General features: G+C 39.1%; 1 protein-coding gene across 1 annotated transcript in view; it reads left to right on the top strand.

The window, feature by feature from the left end:
* Window positions 1-22,801, top strand: part of LOC134753537 (Krueppel-like factor 3) — a 99,500-nt gene that overhangs the window by 16,401 nt on the left and 60,298 nt on the right. Inside the window, exon 4 of the mRNA XM_063689448.1 lies at window positions 5,944-6,000. Coding sequence (XP_063545518.1) covers window positions 5,944-6,000 — 57 coding nt within the window. The remainder of the gene's footprint in view (window positions 1-5,943; window positions 6,001-22,801) is intronic.

The following is a 22,801-nucleotide window of genomic DNA, read 5'->3' as shown; positions in this document are numbered from 1 at the left end:
TATATCTATGCAAACTTTATATCTCAGATACCTAAGTATAAAAAACAGCAAAAAAAAATTGTATACCCAATACCCAGTCCTGTTTTTTTTTAAATAAATAAATTAAGAATAATTAATTAATGAAATAAAAATAAAACCCAACGCAATAAAACGGATTAACCGATTTTGATAAGATTTGTCTTAGAATCACTACTAGAAAATAAAACCCTATCAAACAAAAAAAAACGCATCTTAATTGGTTAACCCGTCTTAGAGCTAAAGTGTCACATACATACATAGCGGTCAAACTTATAAAACCCCGCTTTTTGCATTAAAAACATAAATTGTGCGATCGCTATGTTCACCTGGATATGTTCGTTAGGTAACCTTTTGCCCCTTAGAATGGAAAATAGAAGCCCCGCGGAGTGGGGCTTCGTCGACTGGTTGCCAGTTCTAAATCATATATCTCGGCGGCCGACCATAAACTTCCTGTGTAATGCTTTGACGGTGGTCACATTAAACCAATAGGATAGGTTAGGATGTTTCAGATCAAGATGCCCGAAGATCCTACCAAAACCAGGAAAAACCGATTATTCGGATCCTAAGTCTTTCAGACCAATCAGCCTAACGTCCTTCATGCTAAAAACACTAGAAAGATTATGTGACAGAGAACTGAAGGACACGGCTCTAAAAAACATAGCAATCCATCCAAACCAACACGCCTACAGTCAAGGTAAATCAACTGACTCAGCTCTCCATGCTGTAGTAAGCAACATAGAGAATGCGTTAGCGAGGAAAAACTCCTGTCTAGGCACCTTCATCGACATAGAGGGAGCCTTTGACAAGACCAATTTCAGCAGCATTCAACAAGCATTACATAGACATGGAACCAATCCGCTCATAATCGAATGGATAATGAATATGCTAAGACAGAGAATAATAAGACTAACCGAAAATCAAAATCACCAGGCACTAGTCATGAGAGGATGCCCCCAGGGAGGAGTACTCTCACCATTGCTTTGGAACCTGGTTGTAAACGATTTGATAACAAAACTAAACAACAAACACTTTATGACTATAGGGTACGCAGATGACTTAGTAATACTAATCAGCGGCCTAGTAATAAGCACACTGTGCGATCTCACACAGACAGCACTGAGAATAGTAGAGAAATGGTGCAAGGAGAATGACCTATCGGTAAACCCAAAAAAGACCGACACAATTCTCTTCACACACAAACGAAAACTGGGTACATATGCAATGCCAACACTTTTTGGCACAAAACTGACACTTTCAAAGGACGTAAAGTATCTAGGCATAATCCTGGACGATAAACTGAACTGGAACAAACACCTGGACAATAAACTGAACAAAGCAACAGTAGCCTTTTGGCAATGCCGGAGGATGGTGGGAAAAAGATGGGGACTTGCCCCTCACATTATACTGTGGCTGTACAAAATGGTAATAATGCCAATGATCAGCTACGGCGCGGTGGTATGGTGGCCCCGCACCCGGCTAACTACAGTAATAGACAAACTAAATAAAACACAAAGACTAGCATGTGTGGCTGCAACGGGCTGCATGAGAACTACTCCGACTGCGGCTCTAGAAATAATGCTAGGACTCCTGCCACTACACATATACATACAGAAAGAAGCGGCTGCCACAGCTCTTCGTTTGAAAAATCTAAACCTATGGACATCTTTCAGCTCATCGCACAAAAAGATCTATGAAAATACGATCTTAAAACTGCCCATGCTGGAAGCGCCCATCGACAAAATACCAAAAACTATGATCTTCTGGAAAGATTACGCCATATCGTTAACAGAAGATCCGAAAGAAGGACTAAACCAAATAAACCTAAGAATATTCACAGATGGCTCAAAGACAAACGAAGGGACAGGATGTGGTGTCTTCTCAGAGGACCTGAACATACACATCACAAAGTCCCTTGGTGAACACAATACGGTATTCCAAGCTGAATGTTTAGGAATAATAGAAGCTTGCAATGCTATTACAAGACGACAAGTGAAACACGAAACCAGACTAATACTGTCAGACAGTAAATCGGTACTACAAGCGCTATGCAGCGACAAACTTACTTCAGAGCTTATACTTGAATGTCATCGAAGCCTCACTGAAGTGAGCAAAGAAGGCAACAAAGTAACAGTACAATGGATAAAGGGGCATAGTGGATCAAGAGGAAACGATGCAGCGGATGAACTGGCCAGGAAAGGTTCAGAAACACCGGCATATGGACCCGAGCCAATCATGCCCCTACCAATATCCTACATACACAACCAGCTAGAACAACATCACAGACAACTGCACAACAAGTACTGGAATGAAATGAAGACATGCAGGCAAACCAAAGAAATTCTACCGGAACTGAACCACAAACTTACCAAAATATTACTGAAAACACCAAGAAGCCAACTACGTAAAATAGTAGGATTAATAACAGGACATAACACACTAAACAAACACCTACATATTATGGGTAAAACGGACAGCCCCATGTGCAGAGCGTGCATGGCAGAAGAAGAAACAACAAAACATATTCTCCTAGACTGTAAACAGGTAGAAGTATATAGGAGCAAATACCTAGGGAATCCATGCACACTAAAGGAAGCAACTAGCAACCTGAAGACCTTGCTAGGCTTCGTGGAGGAGCTGGGGTGGTTAGAGTAGCGCTACCTCGTTTCACGCAAAATAGGCACATTGGATGTCGAGTTGCGGAAAATGCCCAGCAAAACTAACTAACTAACTAGGAGTCCCTCTACGCGGAGCTCCATCGACCTAGAGAGCAAGGTATATGAGCTCTAGTTAGACTTCTGTTCTGTAGTTATTGCAGTTCGTTGTTAACAAGCTTTTGGGTATCGATATCTAGGATATTACGAAATTAGACTGCAAACGTCCTAACACGATACGATAGTATTAGTAATGCTAATTGGTGGGTCTATCGGCGAACTTCGATCGAGGATGCTATGAGTTATTGAGATTTCACACGCAAACTTATAATTTAGTTGTGTTATCCACAGAGCTGAAATATAGACAGAGGTAAAATAGAATAGGGACAGGGTGCGTGCATGAACTGTAGGGGGCAGCACAAGAGCCTCCTGTTTATTGGCGTGAAATATAAGATGAGATAGATGAAGATAAAAAATGTTTTTATTACACATAAAGAATACAAATGTAGTACATAACACAAGTTTCTGAAAAGCTTGAATAATTCGTATTAGAGAGGTAATTATACAAACGCGTAGAATACAGTCTTATTGTCTTTTTCGAGTTACAGACGGTTGCTAGTAAATAATTTCGATATATAAAGGTAATAAAACAATACGCCCATAGGTCAATTAAAATTTTCGAGATTTGGAGGTAAAAACTGTACCAAATAATCATGAAAGGAATCGTTGGTGACTTCGTCTGATATGGAGGTTTTAGGCTCTGAAGGGAAGGGAATGGCATCTTATTTCGTCTTAGATTTCGTCTTATCGAGGTTCCACGGTAATATTATCAATTATACAGAACGGACACGCGCTACACCCTGCCTCAAATGAATTGTGAATGTGTGCGTGTTGCGCGTAAACACCAGGGATTTAGCGTGTAGGTATCACAGTTTCCTCTCAGCGATTGTACCTCTGCCTGACTTTTAACTCTGTGTTATTTAATCCCTACAATGCTGCGCTTCGCTAATTCTCTACTATTACGATTTAATTTTTGCGGTTAACGTTAATCGCCCTGTTAATAATTGGACAGCGTTATGGAATAACGAACTAAGCGACATAAAAAAGAAGTTGTGACGTTTTCAAGTAAAAGGTACCACATTATCGCTTACCATAAGGACGAAATTTGCTAATATCTTTATACGAATAACCTGTCAATGCGTCCTTATGGCAAGCGACAAAGTGGTATCGTTTGCTTAAAGACGACACAGTTATTAAATGCAGGCCGAATCTGGGTATAAAATCTATATGTGATCGACTATTTCTGTAGAATCAAGCGACACATCAAAATATGTTAGCTTTTTTCTTCGCAAGTGTGATGAAAAACATTGTGTGTAACTCCGGGGGTAATAATATTGTAAACTCGAGTTTTTAATGTCACTTTTGACACTGACATATCTAAGGGGTCATCCATTAATTACATCACACGTTTAGGGGTAGGGGGGGGGGGTCAAGAAAATGTGATAAGGGGGAGTCACAAACTTTGTGACGTCACTTTAACTTATTTAAATAATTTTATTCGCTGTACAGTTAAATAGCAAGTATTTGAAACAATAATCGTTTTTTTCTAATCTGTTTTGGGTTATAAAATTTCTAATATTTCTTTTGCCAAAAATATTTTGATTAAATATTAATAATACTTAATTCGATTTGCCGATTTCATTGATAAAATGTGACGTCACACCAAGGGGGAGGGGTTTTCCAAATGTGACCAAGTGTGACAAGGAGGGGGGGAGGGGTCAAAAAACCTCGAAATTCGTGTGATTAATGTGTAATTAATGGATGAACCCTAATCCATATCGTATCTAGAAGTAATATTTGACGTATCTTAAAGTGCGAATCAGGCCGATGTCTCCTTTAAATTTAATTTTAGTGGCACATCTGTTCATTAAAGTAATTCACACGAAACTGATCTATTATTCCAATTTGGAGCCTCCCGTTCTAAACTAGACCAACGGCTGCAACGGCATCATGCGTAAATCATTTGGAGCCGTTGACTACCTCCTATAGACTTAGCATTATACAGGGTGTCGCTATCAGTACTACCGCGGACTTTCGCGGTGAACCAGCTCAGAAAAAAATTACCTCGATCCTAACGAGCGAGCTAAACTCCGCCTCCCATAGAGATAACCAATTACGGTGCATTTAGGATTCTTTATCTTAATAATGAAAAGGGTAAAAGCAGGTAATGAGAAACAATAGGTAGTAAGGACAGTTTATTATTTGTTGTTGTTTAGGCTAAGCTTCGCCTCCCCATAAAGATAACAAATTAGGATTCATTTAGGATTCCTTATCTCAGTTTGCAAATGCCGGCGGTCACAAAGACAATCGACGGCAATAAACTACCTGAGCTAGCCTTTTTTGTCAACACCCACATTTTTAAGTGCCATGCTATTAGTCATCACTTTTATGTTATCGCCTGGCCGCCTGCAAGACGATTAAACGATTTTTGCTCTTAATGTGGTTTACCGCGAATGTCCCCGATTGTACCTAACGTAAAACCACCCAACTACTTGTATAACAAAACGGGATCAATTGTTAGGTATCTGAAAATAAAGAAATTTGTATAATCCAGTACTACAACTCCGATCTACTTGTTCAGTCCGTTTTTTTTTCTGTATTTATTTCTGCAATTTTTAATGTTTATAATTCATTGTTATTAACTATAACGTCGTGTTATGTACATTAATAAATACAAATTAAGATACGTGGTAAGCACAGTCATGTTTACTTTTCTAAACCATGGTTGTACATTTGTAGTATTTAAGTAGGTACTATTTAAGCGTATTATGATGGTTTCAATTTTTGGTTATTTTCAATGAAATAATTTTTTACATATCTTTTATTTTTTATATAGTCTTCTCGTATTCTCTATTTAAAAAGGTGACCTTGGCGTTTAAAAAAATGAGGTTAGGAATTGCGTAACGACAGATGCCAGTTTCGGGTCTCCCAACAGACTATGCTCCGTCTAGTGGGCTCCATCACTGTTAGCCCAATGCGCACACGCAGTGAAAGCGCGAAATGCTAGGTTCCCACGCCGCGGCCTCGCAGGACGAGCCTAAATGATCGAGATCGATATAGATATAGATCACCGTTTACGAGCTTTTTAGGGTTCCGTTACCATATTGGCGCAAACGGATCTCTTATCAGACACTTCAACTGACACATAAAATTACACTTAACGCCAACACGTACGTCATACTTTTCTTTCTTAATAAATTGACTATTGTTTTAGGATGAGCGGGAGGGCGCGGGGCGTCGAGAGGACGCCGTGCTGCCCACTACCATGGAGGTATGTCATAATATAAGTACTCACTAGGTATGTTACACTACATCCAGTCTGAACTATCTCCGTGCATTTCAAGCAAGCGTAGAGTATTTCAAGCGCGGGGCTTAAAGATGCAACGGATAGTTGTTTGGCCGGATACCGAATACCGAATGTCGGATGCCGAATATTCGGTATCCGGCCGGCGGAACTATACCTAGTTTTCAGTTTTTCGGGTGCGTAATATTGTGCAGTTTTTGACCTGTTTCATAGTGAACGTTCCCGCGGACGCGCGGACTCATTTCTAGGTTAGAAATGAGTGAAATGTTTAAAATAATCTCTTTCATAAAGTCATCAACAGAGTAGCATGATTGGTCTAGTTAGAAGTAAACATTTAAGTTTTTTAGTGAATATTGAATCGCTTTCTGTAAATTTAATGTCATTAGGAATAGAAATCACAAATTATTTTATTGCATTGATACAGTGGGGATGTTACAATACATTAGGTTTACAGTACATGTATCTAGCTTGCATGCAAGCGTGCAAATTTAATATCAATGAAATTACATACAATAAATTTTAATCAATATAAAATGTCAAATAGAAATACTTAATTAAAAAATTAACATAAGGCATATCACAATACAATTATAAAACTAAGTGCTTATGACTAATTTAAATACTGCTGGTATTCGAGATACGACTTTACGCTATAAAAACAACGCTCTAAGAGCCAGTTTGTCAGACTGCGTTTAAAGGCGTTTTCCTCCAGCAGCTTTAGCTCCTCAAGGAGATGATTATATACGACGATGCACATATTAAAAACATTTTTCTTGTATTAAATCATTTTACGGTTTAGACTCACTTGTTTTAGTCACTCGCTTGCGTTAGTGCTTGAGAAAGGAGACCTAGGCTCTCCGAAACATGTCGCGCGAGTGACTAAAACAAGTGAGTCTAAACCGTAAAATGATTTAATATTAGTATGTCTCACAACAGTTTAAATTCGATTTTTCTTGTATATCATCTTGCGACTTTGAGGGTGATATAAACGGTTCATAACGTTTACCCTGGTTCGCCTTTCAAGAACGTAAACGTAGATCGATTTTAGTTCCCCCACTGTTGGTGGGGCAACATGGTGGGCCACTTTTGCCAACGGTGTATTGAGGTATTCAAATGCACAGAATGTACGTTTGTGCAATTGATCCGATGATGAGATAAGTTTCGTCACCGCACAAATTCACAGAAATTGTATGCAAAGTAGGCGTAAACCCGATTCCATGTGACAGACTAAAGTCAACGCGCCCCAATTCTGTACATTTGAATATAAACCGATCGATATCTGGTAATTGAACTATTGATTTGTCACTTACCGTATCGTTAGACTGCCCTTATATGACGAAGTGTGGTACAATGAGACAGTGAGGTTTGAAAGTACGCAATGGAGTCGAATTCGAAAGTCGAAGCGTTAGAATAAATTAAATAATTTTCAGAAAATATTTTTATTTGTTTTTATTTTAATTAGAAACACTACTATACACGGTGGCTAATAAAATAAGTGCATTCCCGTTGCCAGGGAGGTTTTGGGATTATACTGAGCAGCTTTTACTATAGGACCAACCCCGAAATCGTAAAAAAAATTTGGCTGTTTCATACATTTTGGCTGGTCCATTTTCTATGGGCTGTGTTTTTTTTTTTTCGCGATTTCGTTTTTGGTCCCATAGTAAAAGTTGCTCAGTATAATCCCAAAACTTCCCTGACAACGGGAATGCCCTTATTTTTTAGCCAGCCTGTATAAATTATAAACTTAACTTTTTTTTAGTATATGATATGACATATATTTCAGTTTATAGATATACAGCGGTCGAGGTGCTTATAAATATCTGAAATCGCACTAGCGCCTTGACAATAGAGGCTTGGTCAGATATTTGTGAGCACCTTAGCCGCTCCGATATGTCTGATGGCGACTATAGAGATTAGATTGTGCAAAGGGTGCATTTAGAGGCCGGTTTCGATTTTGGAGCAAAAATGTAAAATTGATAGATTAGATTACATTAGATATATTTATTTCTTAAAGAAAAAGGCACAGTATTTTACAAAAAGGGATAAAACAAAGGCTTTCACTAAAAGATCGTCAACTTAAGATTAGAACAGAAATAAAATAATAGAATATAAAATTAATAAATAAAACAAATGTCACAAAAAAAGAGATGTCAATGTATACATAGCTAGGGCCAACCTAGGGTTTTGTTACGTAATATCTAAATAACAAGTATTGGTTTCTATTAGCATGTCTTCTTATCTTGCCTGTTAATAATGAGGTCGCGAGCGTGCGTCACCGGTAATATATGAAGAGAAGGGGCAGTTTTTAAAAATTCATCAAAAAATTATGGTGGTAAATTATACAAATTGATGTATAAGAATAGTTTCAGAAATTGTTGTAGATTGTTTAAGTATCAAAATTACGTTGAAATTAAGAAGTAATTGATGTCGTCTAACTTTCATTTACACTACTTCAAAGTCATAATAATAAAAAAGTAGTCTGATAAACGTCAAGTACAGGATATGTGTAATACAAAATTCCCATGTTTAGCTGTCCAAACTTTACGAAAATAAGAGCGACAAAATCAGTGCTTTACGCGCGTTTACCTAAACGTCCATCAGAAAAGCAAACATTACTAATTTAGTGAGTCTGTTTTCAAAAAAAAAATCTGATAAAAGGTAAGATAAGAAGACGTGCTAATAGAAACCAGTACTTGTTATTTCAATTAGGTAACACAAGGTGTACAATTTCACCGACTAAATCTATCAATTTTACATTTTTGCGACTAAAATCGACACCGGCCTCTTAAGTAATGAGTATTTTTATTTTGTTGCCGAATTTCTTTTCGTCAGATTTCGATAAAATTGGGTAACGGGGTAGGATAAATAGAGTCCCCTATTCTGTACAATATAAGCGTAATTTCACAGTATGCCCTTAAAGATCTCCCTCTGTACTATGTACCTGTTTTCAAATTAGTCTAGGGTTTGTTCTGTCACTAGGTAATTTCTTGAATGAAGCCTCATACCTAGCTAGATTTTGATGAATAGAGACTGATTGCCCCCTTATAAGGAGATGCCAGGATTGTATAAGTAGCCAAAGATTAATTGGACCGGTTTCGAAATCGCTATTAACACTAGGTGGCCAATCCGAACGTACATTTTGACATCAAAAGGGATCATTCATTAATTACGTCACACGAATTTCTAGGTTTTTTGACCCCTCCCCACCTTGTCACACTTGGTCACATTTGTCATACCCCTCCCTCCCTGGTGTGACGACACATTTTTTGAATGAAATCGGCAAATCGAAATAAGTAGGTATTATAAAAATTTTATCAAAATATTTTTGACTAAAGAAATATTACTAATTAGAATAGTTTTTTTTTAATAACCTGTAGTGTCCCACTGCTAGGCAAAGGCCTCTCCCTTTGATTTCCATGACTCCCGTTGTTGAGCTGTTTCCGGCCAGTTATTAGTGAAGGTGTCTAAGTCGTCCCGCCATCTCCGCCTTAAATTAAATAATTAAAAACGATTATCGTTCCAAAAACGTGTTATTTAACTGTACGGCGAATAAAATAATGTAAGTTAAAGTGACGTCACAAAGTTTGTGACTCCCCCCTCCCCACTGTCACAACATATAAAATTTTCGTGACCTCCTCCCCCCTAAACGTGTGATGTAATTAATGGATGACCCCTAGTATTGAAATTGGCCTAAAGTTCGTGGGATCTGTTCTCGTTCCTGACTTGTCATTTCTGCTTGTATATACGTATGATGAAGATGGACTACTTTATTTGACTCTGTTTGTATGGGTGCGGTGCATATGGGATCGGCTAGTGGTTTTAAATTTTGAGCGCTCATGAAATCGTTATCACCTATCATTAGTCATTTTTGCTTAGTATATACGTAAGATGAAGATGGACTACTTTATTTAACTCTGTTTGTATGGGTGCGGTGCATATGGGATCGGCTAGTAGTTTTAAATTTTGAGCGCTCATGAAATCGTTATCACCTATCATTAGTCATTTTATCACTTATCATTAGTCATTTTTGCTTGTATATAACTATGATGGAGATGGACTACTTTATTTTACTCTATCATTAGTCATTTTTGCTTGTATATAACTATGATGGAGATGGACTACTTTATTTTACTCTATCATTAGTCATTTTTGCTTGTATATAACTATGATGGAGATGGACTACTTTATTTTACTCTATTATTATTATTTTTGCTTGTATATAAGTATGATGGAGATGGACTACTTTATTTGACTCTGTTTGTATGGGTGCGGTGCATATGGGATCGGCCAGTGGTTTTAATTGCGACGCTCATCGCAGTGTCGTAACTGCCACGCCTAGGTATGCAACTATGCAGTTATGCATTACTATGTTTACTACCTACTACTATGTTTGCTTTATTACTAGGTGCACTTACTTTTAATACCGTAGGTAGAGACTGTCATAGCTAATGCTACACTAAAAAAGATTTTTAAATTGCAGCGATAAAGTGTGGGAGTGACTATAAACTACATATTTTCGTAGGAATTTATCATTTGTTGTGGCCGTTGTGGGTACTAGACAGACGACGAAAAGTTTTGAATGATACACGGTTAGTTTCATTAGGCTTATATTGACCGGGATATAGACCGTGATTACCTTTTGTATTATTTGTGAGCTCACCCGTGAACATGATGCATGTAACTGCGTCGAAATATCGGGAGCTCACAAATAATACAAAAGGTAATCACGGTCTATATCCCGGTCAATATAAGTCTAGTTTCATTAGGCTTATATTGACCGGGATATAGACCGTGATTACCTTTTGAATTGCTTATGAGCTCTCGATATTTCGACGCAGTCACATGCATCTTGTTCACGGGTGACAAACAATTCAAAAGGTAATCACGGTCTATATCCCGGTCAATATAAGTCTAGACGACGAAATGTATAATTTACAGGCTGGCTAAAAAATAAGTGCATTCCCGTTGCCAGGGAGGTTTTGGGATTATACTGAGCAACTTTTACTATGGGACCAACCACAAAATCGCGAAAAAAAAATTACCCTCCCATAGAAAATGGACCAGGTAAAATTTATGAAACAGGTAACAGCCAATTTTTTTTTTTTTTGCGATTTCTGGGTTGGTCCCATAGTAAAAGTTGCTCAGTATAATCCCAAAACCTCTCTGGCAACGGGAATGCACCTATTTTAAAGCCACCGTGTATTTACAGAATGCATAATTATTTTTCCATCGTATTTTCCACGGAAACGTACGAACGTGTCTTGCTATTTCAGTTAGTCTCGGTACAAAAAGTACTGAGGTTGACTGAAGTAGCATGACAAATACGAACGTTTCCGAGAAAATACGATGGAAAACAATTATGCACTACAACTGTACATACTTGTATACATAGAAAACATCAATAGCTCAAGAACAAATATTTGATAAACACACAAATACAGGATTCGAACCCGGGACCTCCTGTTTTGTACGCAGATTTACTAGGTACCATAGAGTAACTTATACTAGAGCGGTACTGTCATAGTAAATTTTGTAACCACAGTAAATTCACTGCCATCTGTCGACACACTTTAAAACTAAAAATGAAGATTTATAAAAATACGATAAAATGTATTTAAATATGGATAAATGATTTTTTTTATTTGCATTAATTATTTTTATGACTGACCCATGTTCTTTCACTGATATGCGTTAAAATTGTTAAATAACAAACGAAACCGTCAACGCCATCTATACGACAGTAGGCCAAAGCTAGTAGCGCCCTCTGATCGAGAATCAAATTTTCTTGATTTTCGAGGCACGTTTTTTCCTTAGACTGTATCCATCTATTACGGAGTTATATCTATCTTTGCTAGGTACCGACTTAATACATGTTCCCGTTATCGCAGCTTTTCGATGTCTCAAGTATTACCTACTTAATGTATGCACTGCCTGCATAGTAGGGAAGATGGCACAAATATCTCGGCGGGCGTGGCGCGGCACGGTTACACAACCAGAGTTGCGAGACAATTTGCGGTAAGGCTCTACTGTAAGCGGATAAAGAAAGACTGTAGTCTATATCACAGGGCGGACACGCTATACCACAGAATTACTAATAGTACTACCGTACAGAAAAATCACTCCTTCACAAAAGTAAGATTTAGGTATAAAATTATACCTACACTCGCCGCCTGTAAGCAAAATTGAAACTTATAAACCGCGCACGAACCGTGAATCTTCTTTGCGCGCCGCAGTTTTATGACCGAGCTGTGAGTGTCGGCACGGGGTTGTCACTTGACTAGTTTTTGTACCTATACCTACCTACTGATTTGTGATATGATATGATATGACAGCTGCGAAGTATTCCGCTTTAACTGGCACCGCAACACAACATCAAGTAACTATGTTGTACCTACTGATTTATTATGATATGACAGCTGCGAAGTATTCCGCTTTAACTGGCACCGCAACACAACATCAAGTAACTATGTTGTACCTACTGATTTATTATGATATGACAGCTGCGAAGTATTCCGCTTTAACTGGCACCGCAACACAACATCAAGTAACTATGTTGTTTACGCTAAGGCCACACACGGGACACGTTTGCAAGTCGTTTTTAGGTTACACTCGCTTCCTCGCTTATTTAATATTACAGCTTCGAAGTAGGTACTCCGCTATAAGTGGCACCACACCAACATCAAGTAACTATGTTGTATACGCTAAGGCCACACACGGACACGTTTGCAAGTCGTTTTTAGGTTACACTCGCTTCCTCGCTTTTTGACTATGGCAGCTTCAAAGTAGGTACTCCGCTATAAGTGGCACCACACCAACATCAAGTAACTATGTTGTATACGCTAAGGCCACACACGGACACGTTTGCAAGTCGTTTTTAGGTTACACTCGCTTCCTCGCTTTTTGACTATGGCAGCTTCAAAGTAGGTACTCCGCTATAAGTGGTACCACACCAACATCAAGTAACTATGTTGTATACGCTAAGGCCACACACGAACACGTTTGCAAGTCGTTTTTAGGTTACACTCGCTTCCTCGCTTTTTGACTATGGCAGCTTCAAAGTAGGTACTCCGCTATAAGTGGCACCACACCAACATCAAGTAACTATGTTGTATACGCTAAGGCCACACACGAACACGTTTGCAAGTCGTTTTTAGGTTACACTCGCTTCCTCGCTTTTTGACTATGGCAGCTTCAAAGTAGGTACTCCGCTATAAGTGGTACCACACCAACATCAAGTAACTATGTTGTATACGCTAAGGCCACACACGAACACGTTTGCAAGTCGTTTTTAGGTTACACTCGCTTCCTCGCTTTTTGACTATGGCAGCTTCAAAGTAGGTACTCCGCTATAAGTGGCACCACACCAACATCAAGTAACTATGTTGTATACGCTAAGGCCACACACGAACACGTTTGCAAGTCGTTTTTAGGTTACACTCGCTTCCTCGCTTTTTGACTATGGCAGCTTCAAAGTAGGTACTCCGCTATAAGTGGCACCACACCAACATCAAGTAACTATGTTGTATACGCTAAGGCCACACACGAACACGTTTGCAAGTCGTTTTTAGGTTACACTCGCTTCCTCGCTTTTTGACTATGGCAGCTTCAAAGTAGGTACTCCGCTATAAGTGGTACCACACCAACATCAAGTAACTATGTTGTATACGCTAAGGCCACACACGAACACGTTTGCAAGTCGTTTTTAGGTTACACTCGCTTCCTCGCTTTTTGACTATGGCAGCTTCAAAGTAGGTACTCCGCTATAAGTGGCACCACACCAACATCAAGTAACTATGTTGTATACGCTAAGGCCACACACGAACACGTTTGCAAGTCGTTTTTAGGTTACACTCGCTTCCTCGCTTTTTGACTATGGCAGCTTCAAAGTAGGTACTCCGCTATAAGTGGCACCACACCAACATCAAGTAACTATGTTGTATACGCTAAGGCCACACACGAACACGTTTGCAAGTCGTTTTTAGGTTACACTCGCTTCCTCGCTTATTTAATATTACAGCTTCGAAGTAGGTACTCCGCTATAAGTGGTACCACACCAACATCAAGTAACTATGTTGTATACGCTAAGGCCACACACGGACACGTTTGCAAGTCGTTTTTAGGTTACACTCGCTTCCTCGCTTTTTGACTATGGCAGCTTCAAAGTAGGTACTCCGCTATAAGTGGTACCACACCAACATCAAGTAGCTATGTTGTATACGCTAAGGCCACACACGGACACGTTTGCAAGTCGTTTTTAGGTTACACTCGCTTCCTCGCTTTTTGACTATGGCAGCTTCAAAGTAGGTACTCCGCTATAAGTGGTACCACACCAACATCAAGTAGCTATGTTGTATACGCTAAGGCCACACACGGACACGTTTGCAAGTCGTTTTTAGGTTACACTCGCTTCCTCGCTTTTTGACTATGGCAGCTTCAAAGTAGGTACTCCGCTATAAGTGGTACCACACCAACATCAAGTAACTATGTTGTATACGCTAAGGCCACACACGGACACGTTTGCAAGTCGTTTTTAGGTTACACTCGCTTCCTCGCTTATTTAATATTACAGCTTCGAAGTAGGTACTCCGCTATAAGTGGCACCACACCAACATCAAGTAACTATGTTGTATACGCTAATGCCACACACGGACACGATTGCAAGTCGTTTTTAGGTTACACTCGCTTCCTCGCTTTTTGACTATGGCAGCTTCAAAGTAGGTACTCCGCTATAAGTGGTACCACACCAACATCAAGTAACTATGTTGTATACGCTAAGGCCACACACGAACACGTTTGCAAGTCGTTTTTAGGTTACACTCGCTTCCTCGCTTATTTAATATTACAGCTTCGAAGTAGGTACTCCGCTATAAGTGGTACCACACCAACATCAAGTAGCTATGTTGTATACGCTAAGGCCACACACGGACACGTTTGCAAGTCGTTTTTAGGTTACACTCGCTTCCTCGCTTTTTGACTATGGCAGCTTCAAAGTAGGTACTCCGCTATAAGTGGCACCACACCAACATCAAGTAACTATGTTGTATACGCTAATGCCACACACGGACACGATTGTAAGTCGTTTTTAGGTTACACTCGCTTCCTCGCTTTTTGACTATGGCAGCTTCAAAGTAGGTACTCCGCTATAAGTGGTACCACACCAACATCAAGTAACTATGTTGTATACGCTAAGGCCACACACGAACACGTTTGCAAGTCGTTTTTAGGTTACACTCGCTTCCTCGCTTTTTGACTATGGCAGCTTCAAAGTAGGTACTCCGCTATAAGTGGTACCACACCAACATCAAGTAACTATGTTGTATACGCTAAGGCCACACACGGACACGTTTGCAAGTCGTTTTTAGGTTACACTCGCTTCCTCGCTTATTTAATATTACAGCTTCGAAGTAGGTACTCCGCTATAAGTGGCACCACACCAACATCAAGTAACTATGTTGTATACGCTAATGCCACACACGGACACGATTGCAAGTCGTTTTTAGGTTACACTCGCTTCCTCGCTTTTTGACTATGGCAGCTTCAAAGTAGGTACTCCGCTATAAGTGGTACCACACCAACATCAAGTAACTATGTTGTATACGCTAAGGCCACACACGAACACGTTTGCAAGTCGTTTTTAGGTTACACTCGCTTCCTCGCTTATTTAATATTACAGCTTCGAAGTAGGTACTCCGCTATAAGTGGTACCACACCAACATCAAGTAGCTATGTTGTATACGCTAAGGCCACACACGGACACGTTTGCAAGTCGTTTTTAGGTTACACTCGCTTCCTCGCTTTTTGACTATGGCAGCTTCAAAGTAGGTACTCCGCTATAAGTGGCACCACACCAACATCAAGTAACTATGTTGTATACGCTAATGCCACACACGGACACGATTGTAAGTCGTTTTTAGGTTACACTCGCTTCCTCGCTTTTTGACTATGGCAGCTTCAAAGTAGGTACTCCGCTATAAGTGGTACCACACCAACATCAAGTAACTATGTTGTATACGCTAAGGCCACACACGAACACGTTTGCAAGTCGTTTTTAGGTTACACTCGCTTCCTCGCTTTTTGACTATGGCAGCTTCAAAGTAGGTACTCCGCTATAAGTGGCACCACACCAACATCAAGTAACTATGTTGTATACGCTAATGCCACACACGGACACGATTGTAAGTCGTTTTTAGGTTACACTCGCTTCCTCGCTTTTTGACTATGGCAGCTTCAAAGTAGGTACTCCGCTATAAGTGGTACCACACCAACATCAAGTAACTATGTTGTATACGCTAAGGCCACACACGGACACGTTTGCAAGTCGTTTTTAGGTTACACTCGCTTCCTCGCTTTTTGACTATGGCAGCTTCAAAGTAGGTACTCCGCTATAAGTGGCACCACACCAACATCAAGTAACTATGTTGTATACGCTAATGCCACACACGGACACGATTGTAAGTCGTTTTTAGGTTACACTCGCTTCCTCGCTTTTTGACTATGGCAGCTTCAAAGTAGGTACTCCGCTATAAGTGGTACCACACCAACATCAAGTAACTATGTTGTATACGCTAAGGCCACACACGAACACGTTTGCAAGTCGTTTTTAGGTTACACTCGCTTCCTCGCTTTTTGACTATGGCAGCTTCAAAGTAGGTACTCCGCTATAAGTGGCACCACACCAACATCAAGTAACTATGTTGTATACGCTAATGCCACACACGGACACGATTGTAAGTCGTTTTTAGGTTACACTCGCTTCCTCGCTTTTTGACTATGGCAGCTTCAAAGTAGGTACTCCGCTATAAGTGGTACCACACCAACATCAAGTAACTATGTTGTATACGCTAAGGCCACACACGGACACGTTTGCAAGTCGTTTTTAGGTTACACTCGCTTCCTCGCTTTTTGACTATGGCAGCTTCAAAGTAGGTACTCCGCTATAAGTGGTACCACACCAACATCAAGTAACTATGTTGTATACGCTAAGGCCACACACGAACACGTTTGCAAGTCGTTTTTAGGTTACACTCGCTTCCTCGCTTTTTGACTATGGCAGCTTCAAAGTAGGTACTCCGCTATAAGTGGTACCACACCAACATCAAGTAACTATGTTGTATACGCTAAGGCCACACACGGACACGTTTGCAAGTCGTTTTTAGGTTACACTCGCTTCCTCGCTTTTTGACTATGGCAGCTTCAAAGTAGGTACTCCGCTATAAGTGGTACCACACCAACATCAAGTAACTATGTTGTATACGCTAAGGCCACACACGAACACGTTTGCAAGTCGTTTTTAGGTTACACTCGCTTCCTCGCTTTTTGACTATGGCAGCTTCAAAGTAGGTACTCCGCTATAAGTGGTACCACACCAACATCAAGTAACTATGTTGTATACGCTAAGGCCACACACGAACACGTTTGCAAGTCGTTTTTAGGTTACACTCGCTTCCTCGCTTTTTGACTATGGCAGCTTCAAAGTAGGTACTCCGCTATAAGTGGCACCACACCAACATCAAGTAACTATGTTGTATACGCTAAGGCCACACACGGACACGTTTGCAAGTCGTTTTTAGGTTACACTCGCTTCCTCGCTTTTTGACTATGGCAGCTTCAAAGTAGGTACTCCGCTATAAGTGGCACCACACCAACATCAAGTAACTATGTTGTATACGCTAAGGCCACACACGGACACGTTTGCAAGTCGTTTTTAGGTTACACTCGCTTCCTCGCTTTTTGACTATGGCAGCTTCAAAGTAGGTACTCCGCTATAAGTGGTACCACACCAACATCAAGTAACTATGTTGTATACGCTAAGGCCACACACGAACACGTTTGCAAGTCGTTTTTAGGTTACACTCGCTTCCTCGCTTTTTGACTATGGCAGCTTCAAAGTAGGTACTCCGCTGTAAGTGGTACCACACCAACATCAAGTAACTATGTTGTATACGCTAAGGCCACACACGAACACGTTTGCAAGTCGTTTTTAGGTTACACTCGCTTCCTCGCTTTTTGACTATGGCAGCTTCAAAGTAGGTACTCCGCTATAAGTGGTACCACACCAACATCAAGTAACTATGTTGTATACGCTAAGGCCACACACGGACACGATTGCAAGTCGTTTTTAGGTTACACTCGCTTCCTCGCTTTTTGACTATGGCAGCTTCAAAGTAGGTACTCCGCTATAAGTGGTACCACATCAACATCAAGTAGCTATGTTGTATACGCTAAGGCCACACACGGACACGTTTGCAAGTCGTTTTTAGGTTACACTCGCTTCCTCGCTTTTTGACTATGGCAGCTTCAAAGTAGGTACTCCGCTATAAGTGGTACCACACCAACATCAAGTAACTATGTTGTATACGCTAAGGCCACACACGAACACGTTTGCAAGTCGTTTTTAGGTTACACTCGCTTCCTCGCTTTTTGACTATGGCAGCTTCAAAGTAGGTACTCCGCTATAAGTGGTACCACACCAACATCAAGTAACTATGTTGTATACGCTAAGGCCACACACGGACACGATTGCAAGTCGTTTTTAGGTTACACTCGCTTCCTCGCTTTTTGACTATGGCAGCTTCAAAGTAGGTACTCCGCTATAAGTGGTACCACATCAACATCAAGTAGCTATGTTGTATACGCTAAGGCCACACACGGACACGTTTGCAAGTCGTTTTTAGGTTACACTCGCTTCCTCGCTTTTTGACTATGGCAGCTTCAAAGTAGGTACTCCGCTATAAGTGGTACCACACCAACATCAAGTAACTATGTTGTATACGCTAAGGCCACACACGAACACGTTTGCAAGTCGTTTTTAGGTTACACGATCCACGGGAAATGGTCCAATTAGGCTTTGAAAGCATAGTATTATGCGACTTTATTTAAGTGCATTTAAATCTTTCGCGTTTTATGGCGGGTGTATCGCAAACTTATTTCGTTACCTTTATTTTCGACGTTACAGCACTTTAAGATTAAATAAATAAATAAAATAATAAAAAAAAGGATTTTATTTCGAACATAAATCCATAGTAATAAAGAGACATTAATTTAATTCCTTAACATCTCTATTAGGATGTTGCTTATTTCTTCGAAGTTAAAATTTTATATGTCTCACCCGCTTTATTCTCTTTCACTAAAAACAAAGGTTAATTTTTTCAGAATTTTCAATTACGTTTTAGGGGTCGCTACCGAATTTTGAAAATTTGTACCCTTTATACATGGACATAGGATAGGTTTAATCAAAGATAGATACAACTCCGTAATAGATGGATACAGTCTAAGGAAAAAACGTGCCTCGAAAATCAAGAAAATTTGATTCTCGTTCATAGGGCGCTACTAGCTTTGACCTACTGTCGTATAGGTGGCGTTGACGGTTTCGTTTGTTATTTAACAATTTTAACGCATGGGTCAAAATCATAAAAATAATTAATGCAAATAAAAAAAACATTTATCCATATTTAAATACATTTTATCGTATTTTTATAAATCTTCATTTTTAGTTTTAAAGTGTGTCGACAGATGGCAGTGAATTTACTGGGGCTACAAAATTTACTATGACAGTACCGCTCTAGTATAAGTTACTCTATGGTTTAATCAATCATCATCATCAATTCATCATCCCAGACAGACAGTCGCGGCCAGAAACTATTCCTACATAATTTTGTCGTAGTTTTAAACGCATACATATTATTGCGCGTGACCGGCCCCGTCACGGTTAAAGACTATAGTTTTTCCTGCATTTATTCCTACTACCATATGCGCTGCAAATTGTCTGCATGTATTACTTTTTAGGGGCCCGTATAAAGAAAACTCGGTTAAATTTATGAAAAACTGTGTAAATATTGCATAAGTAATATCTCGCTAATTGCCTAATGGTAAATTTACATGGTTAATTAATAGAGACAGATAAATAATGAAGACTGAAAAAATCTAGGCGGACTAAGTTGCGGGCGGAAGTTATTTTAATCGTATCATCATCATCATCATCACAAGAGCTTTGCTCTTGTCGGTGGAGTAATTGCCAGTCCTTTCTTTCCTGAGCCAGTCTTTTGATTTGCTCGTACGATGCATTCTCTTTTACTTGGCTCAGATATGTGATTCTAGGCTTTCCACTGCCTCTCGTCTTTTCAATTTTTCCTTCCAGGATGTTAAGGAAAAAGTTGTCGTTTCGTATTAGGTGTCCTAACATCTTGCCACTCCTATTCCTTATGGTATTTAATAAGCTTCGCCTTTCTCCTACCATATTCAAAACCTCTTCATTCGTCTTTCTTTCAGTCCAGCTAATCCTTTCCATCCTCCGCCAACACCACATTTCGAAAGCTTCCAACCTTTTTCTGTCTTTTTGTCTCAGTGTCCACGTCTCACTCGCACTCGTTTAATCGTATACGACATCATAAATATGTATCTAGAATATTTTATCGTACCCTACACCTTTGCTAAACCATAACAAACGTTTTTGCACACATGTGGCATAATGTCATCCATTATTGCATGTTAAAGCGTTCATTAATACAAATCGGCATAATTATGGGTGTTTCATGCAATAATAAGCGTTTTTAATCAATAATTATGATGATCTTTAACAGGAAGTAGTATTTTAATGTGTTTTTTTAAGTATTTGTCCACGGATAGATAGTACACCTGTATTGTAATTTAATCTTAAGAGTAATAAAAAAAACAGAGGGTTGTGAGGTTAATGTAATGTGTTAGATCTCGCGGTTTATGGCCTCTACATACGTCACCGATACCGTAAAATGAGGTTACTTTGATTCGCGAGGTAACATTGATCATCGATTTTTGAGAAAAAGGGAGTTGATTTTTGAATGCGAGCTTAAACATTTTGTGATGTGGTTGGCATGCTTAACAGAAATAGATGATAAACGCGTTCAGAAACTAACCGGTCAATTCGAACAACGTGATAATTACTAGATACGAGAACAATACGAGATCTAATAGATACGTTATAGTTTAGTTCTCAACTAGTTATCTTTTGCAGTTCGATTCGAGAAATCAATTGTCATTTCACGCTACAATTATTGTGACGTTTTGGTATATCAATTAGATATCCATTGGATGTCTAAGTAATATCTTAAGCAAATCTTAAAGAGATGATCGTTCAAGAGGACGTTCGGAATCGCGGAAATGTCAAATTTGACATGACTTTCTTAAATATCTCGTTATCGTTTCTGTTTCATATCTAGTGGATATCTAGATCATTCCTTACAGTTTAAAAATCGATGATCAATGTTACCCGACGAATCAAAGTAACCCCAGTTTAAGGTAATAGTCCGATAATCGCATGCGATTTGCAATATATTGCGGCATGTGGTCGATCGATTGACTTTGCTGCTTCTACTTAGCCAGCCATTATTTATTTATTTATTATTATTCGGAGATCCAACAGCTGTTAACATGTCTATAGGTTTTATTATGCGATAACCGGCTGATATGATGATGATGATATCTAAAATCGCATGCCGTTTATTGCAACGTCTGTTAGAAGCCTTTAGAGAGGTGAACGGGTCGAATAATGATGTGACATAGTAGAACGAATTATTATCATTGTTTTTTTTTCCCTGTATTCATTTTAAATCTTAGATCAAGTTGCTCATAATCTGAATATAAAATAAACCTACAAAATATACAATAAACTCGGTTTCCCAGTCGTTACGATTTTAAAGTATGACAAATTTTAGCGGGGCGCTAGGACGCTACAGAAATTCGTATTTGTATTCGTATTCGTCCTTATTTGCAAATATCGACATACGCCATGCAAAAACAGTAATAACATGTTACATTAACACTAATCATGCACATAATTAACAATTAAATCATAAAAATAAAAATGAAATAAACAGACAAACAAACAAAGGAGTCCTAGAAGTAACACATTTTTTTATTATTATTTAAGCTTTCTTTCTCGCACATCCATTATAAAATTGACTTTTCTTTTGTTAATTATGTTTTTACGATGTGTGATCCCTTGAGGGTAAAAGCCTCCTCCATCTTTTTCCATTTCTCTTTGTCTGTAGCATTATTCTCCCAAGTATTTCCTGCAATTGCTATGATGTCATCGACCCATCTTTTTCTTTGCTTCCCTGAGCTACGTTTGCCCAGTGGGCCTTTCCATTTGGTTGTTTGTATGGTCCATCTCTTGTCCTTGTATCTAGCCAAATGTCCAGCCCATCTCCATTTTTGTCTTAAACTAAACTGTAGTGCGTTTATCAGTTTTGTTTTCATCCGGATATCTATGTTTTTTACTTTGTTTATTCTTTCAATAGGCTTCTTTCCATTGCATGTTGGCATGATAAAAAAAAATTCTTTAACTTTCTCGGTGAAGACCCATGTCTGGCATCCGTAGGTTAAACTGGGGAGGATGCAGGAATCCATAATTATTTTCTTTATTTTTAAACTATAGTTTCCTTTTTTAAGAAGTAACACATTACAGACAATTAAAAAATAAATTAGATTGCTTAGATTAATTGTACAAATAAAAAGAAATGTCAATATAGTTGTAATTTGGTCCAAAAGTGATTCAAAAGTGGTCACGTTCTTGACTTTGATGTCTATCTCTTTAGCGCTCAGAAAATACGTAAATACGTATTTACGCAGGTACCTATAGGCAAATAGGTAATTACGTGATACTCGTTGCCTCTCTTTTGCATACTTTACTTTTGAGCTTTAGTGCAATACAAGGTACATTTGTGGTGCAGACTAACCCCCTTGTTAAGACGAGTACATCTTTACAAGCTTTAATTATTTAGTTAAATTATGT

This window comes from Cydia strobilella, chromosome 27 (assembly GCF_947568885.1).
Source record: "Cydia strobilella chromosome 27, ilCydStro3.1, whole genome shotgun sequence".
NCBI lineage: Eukaryota > Metazoa > Arthropoda > Insecta > Lepidoptera > Tortricidae > Cydia > Cydia strobilella.
Note: the sequence above shows the minus strand (reverse complement) of the source record. Positions and strands in the feature narration are given on the sequence as shown.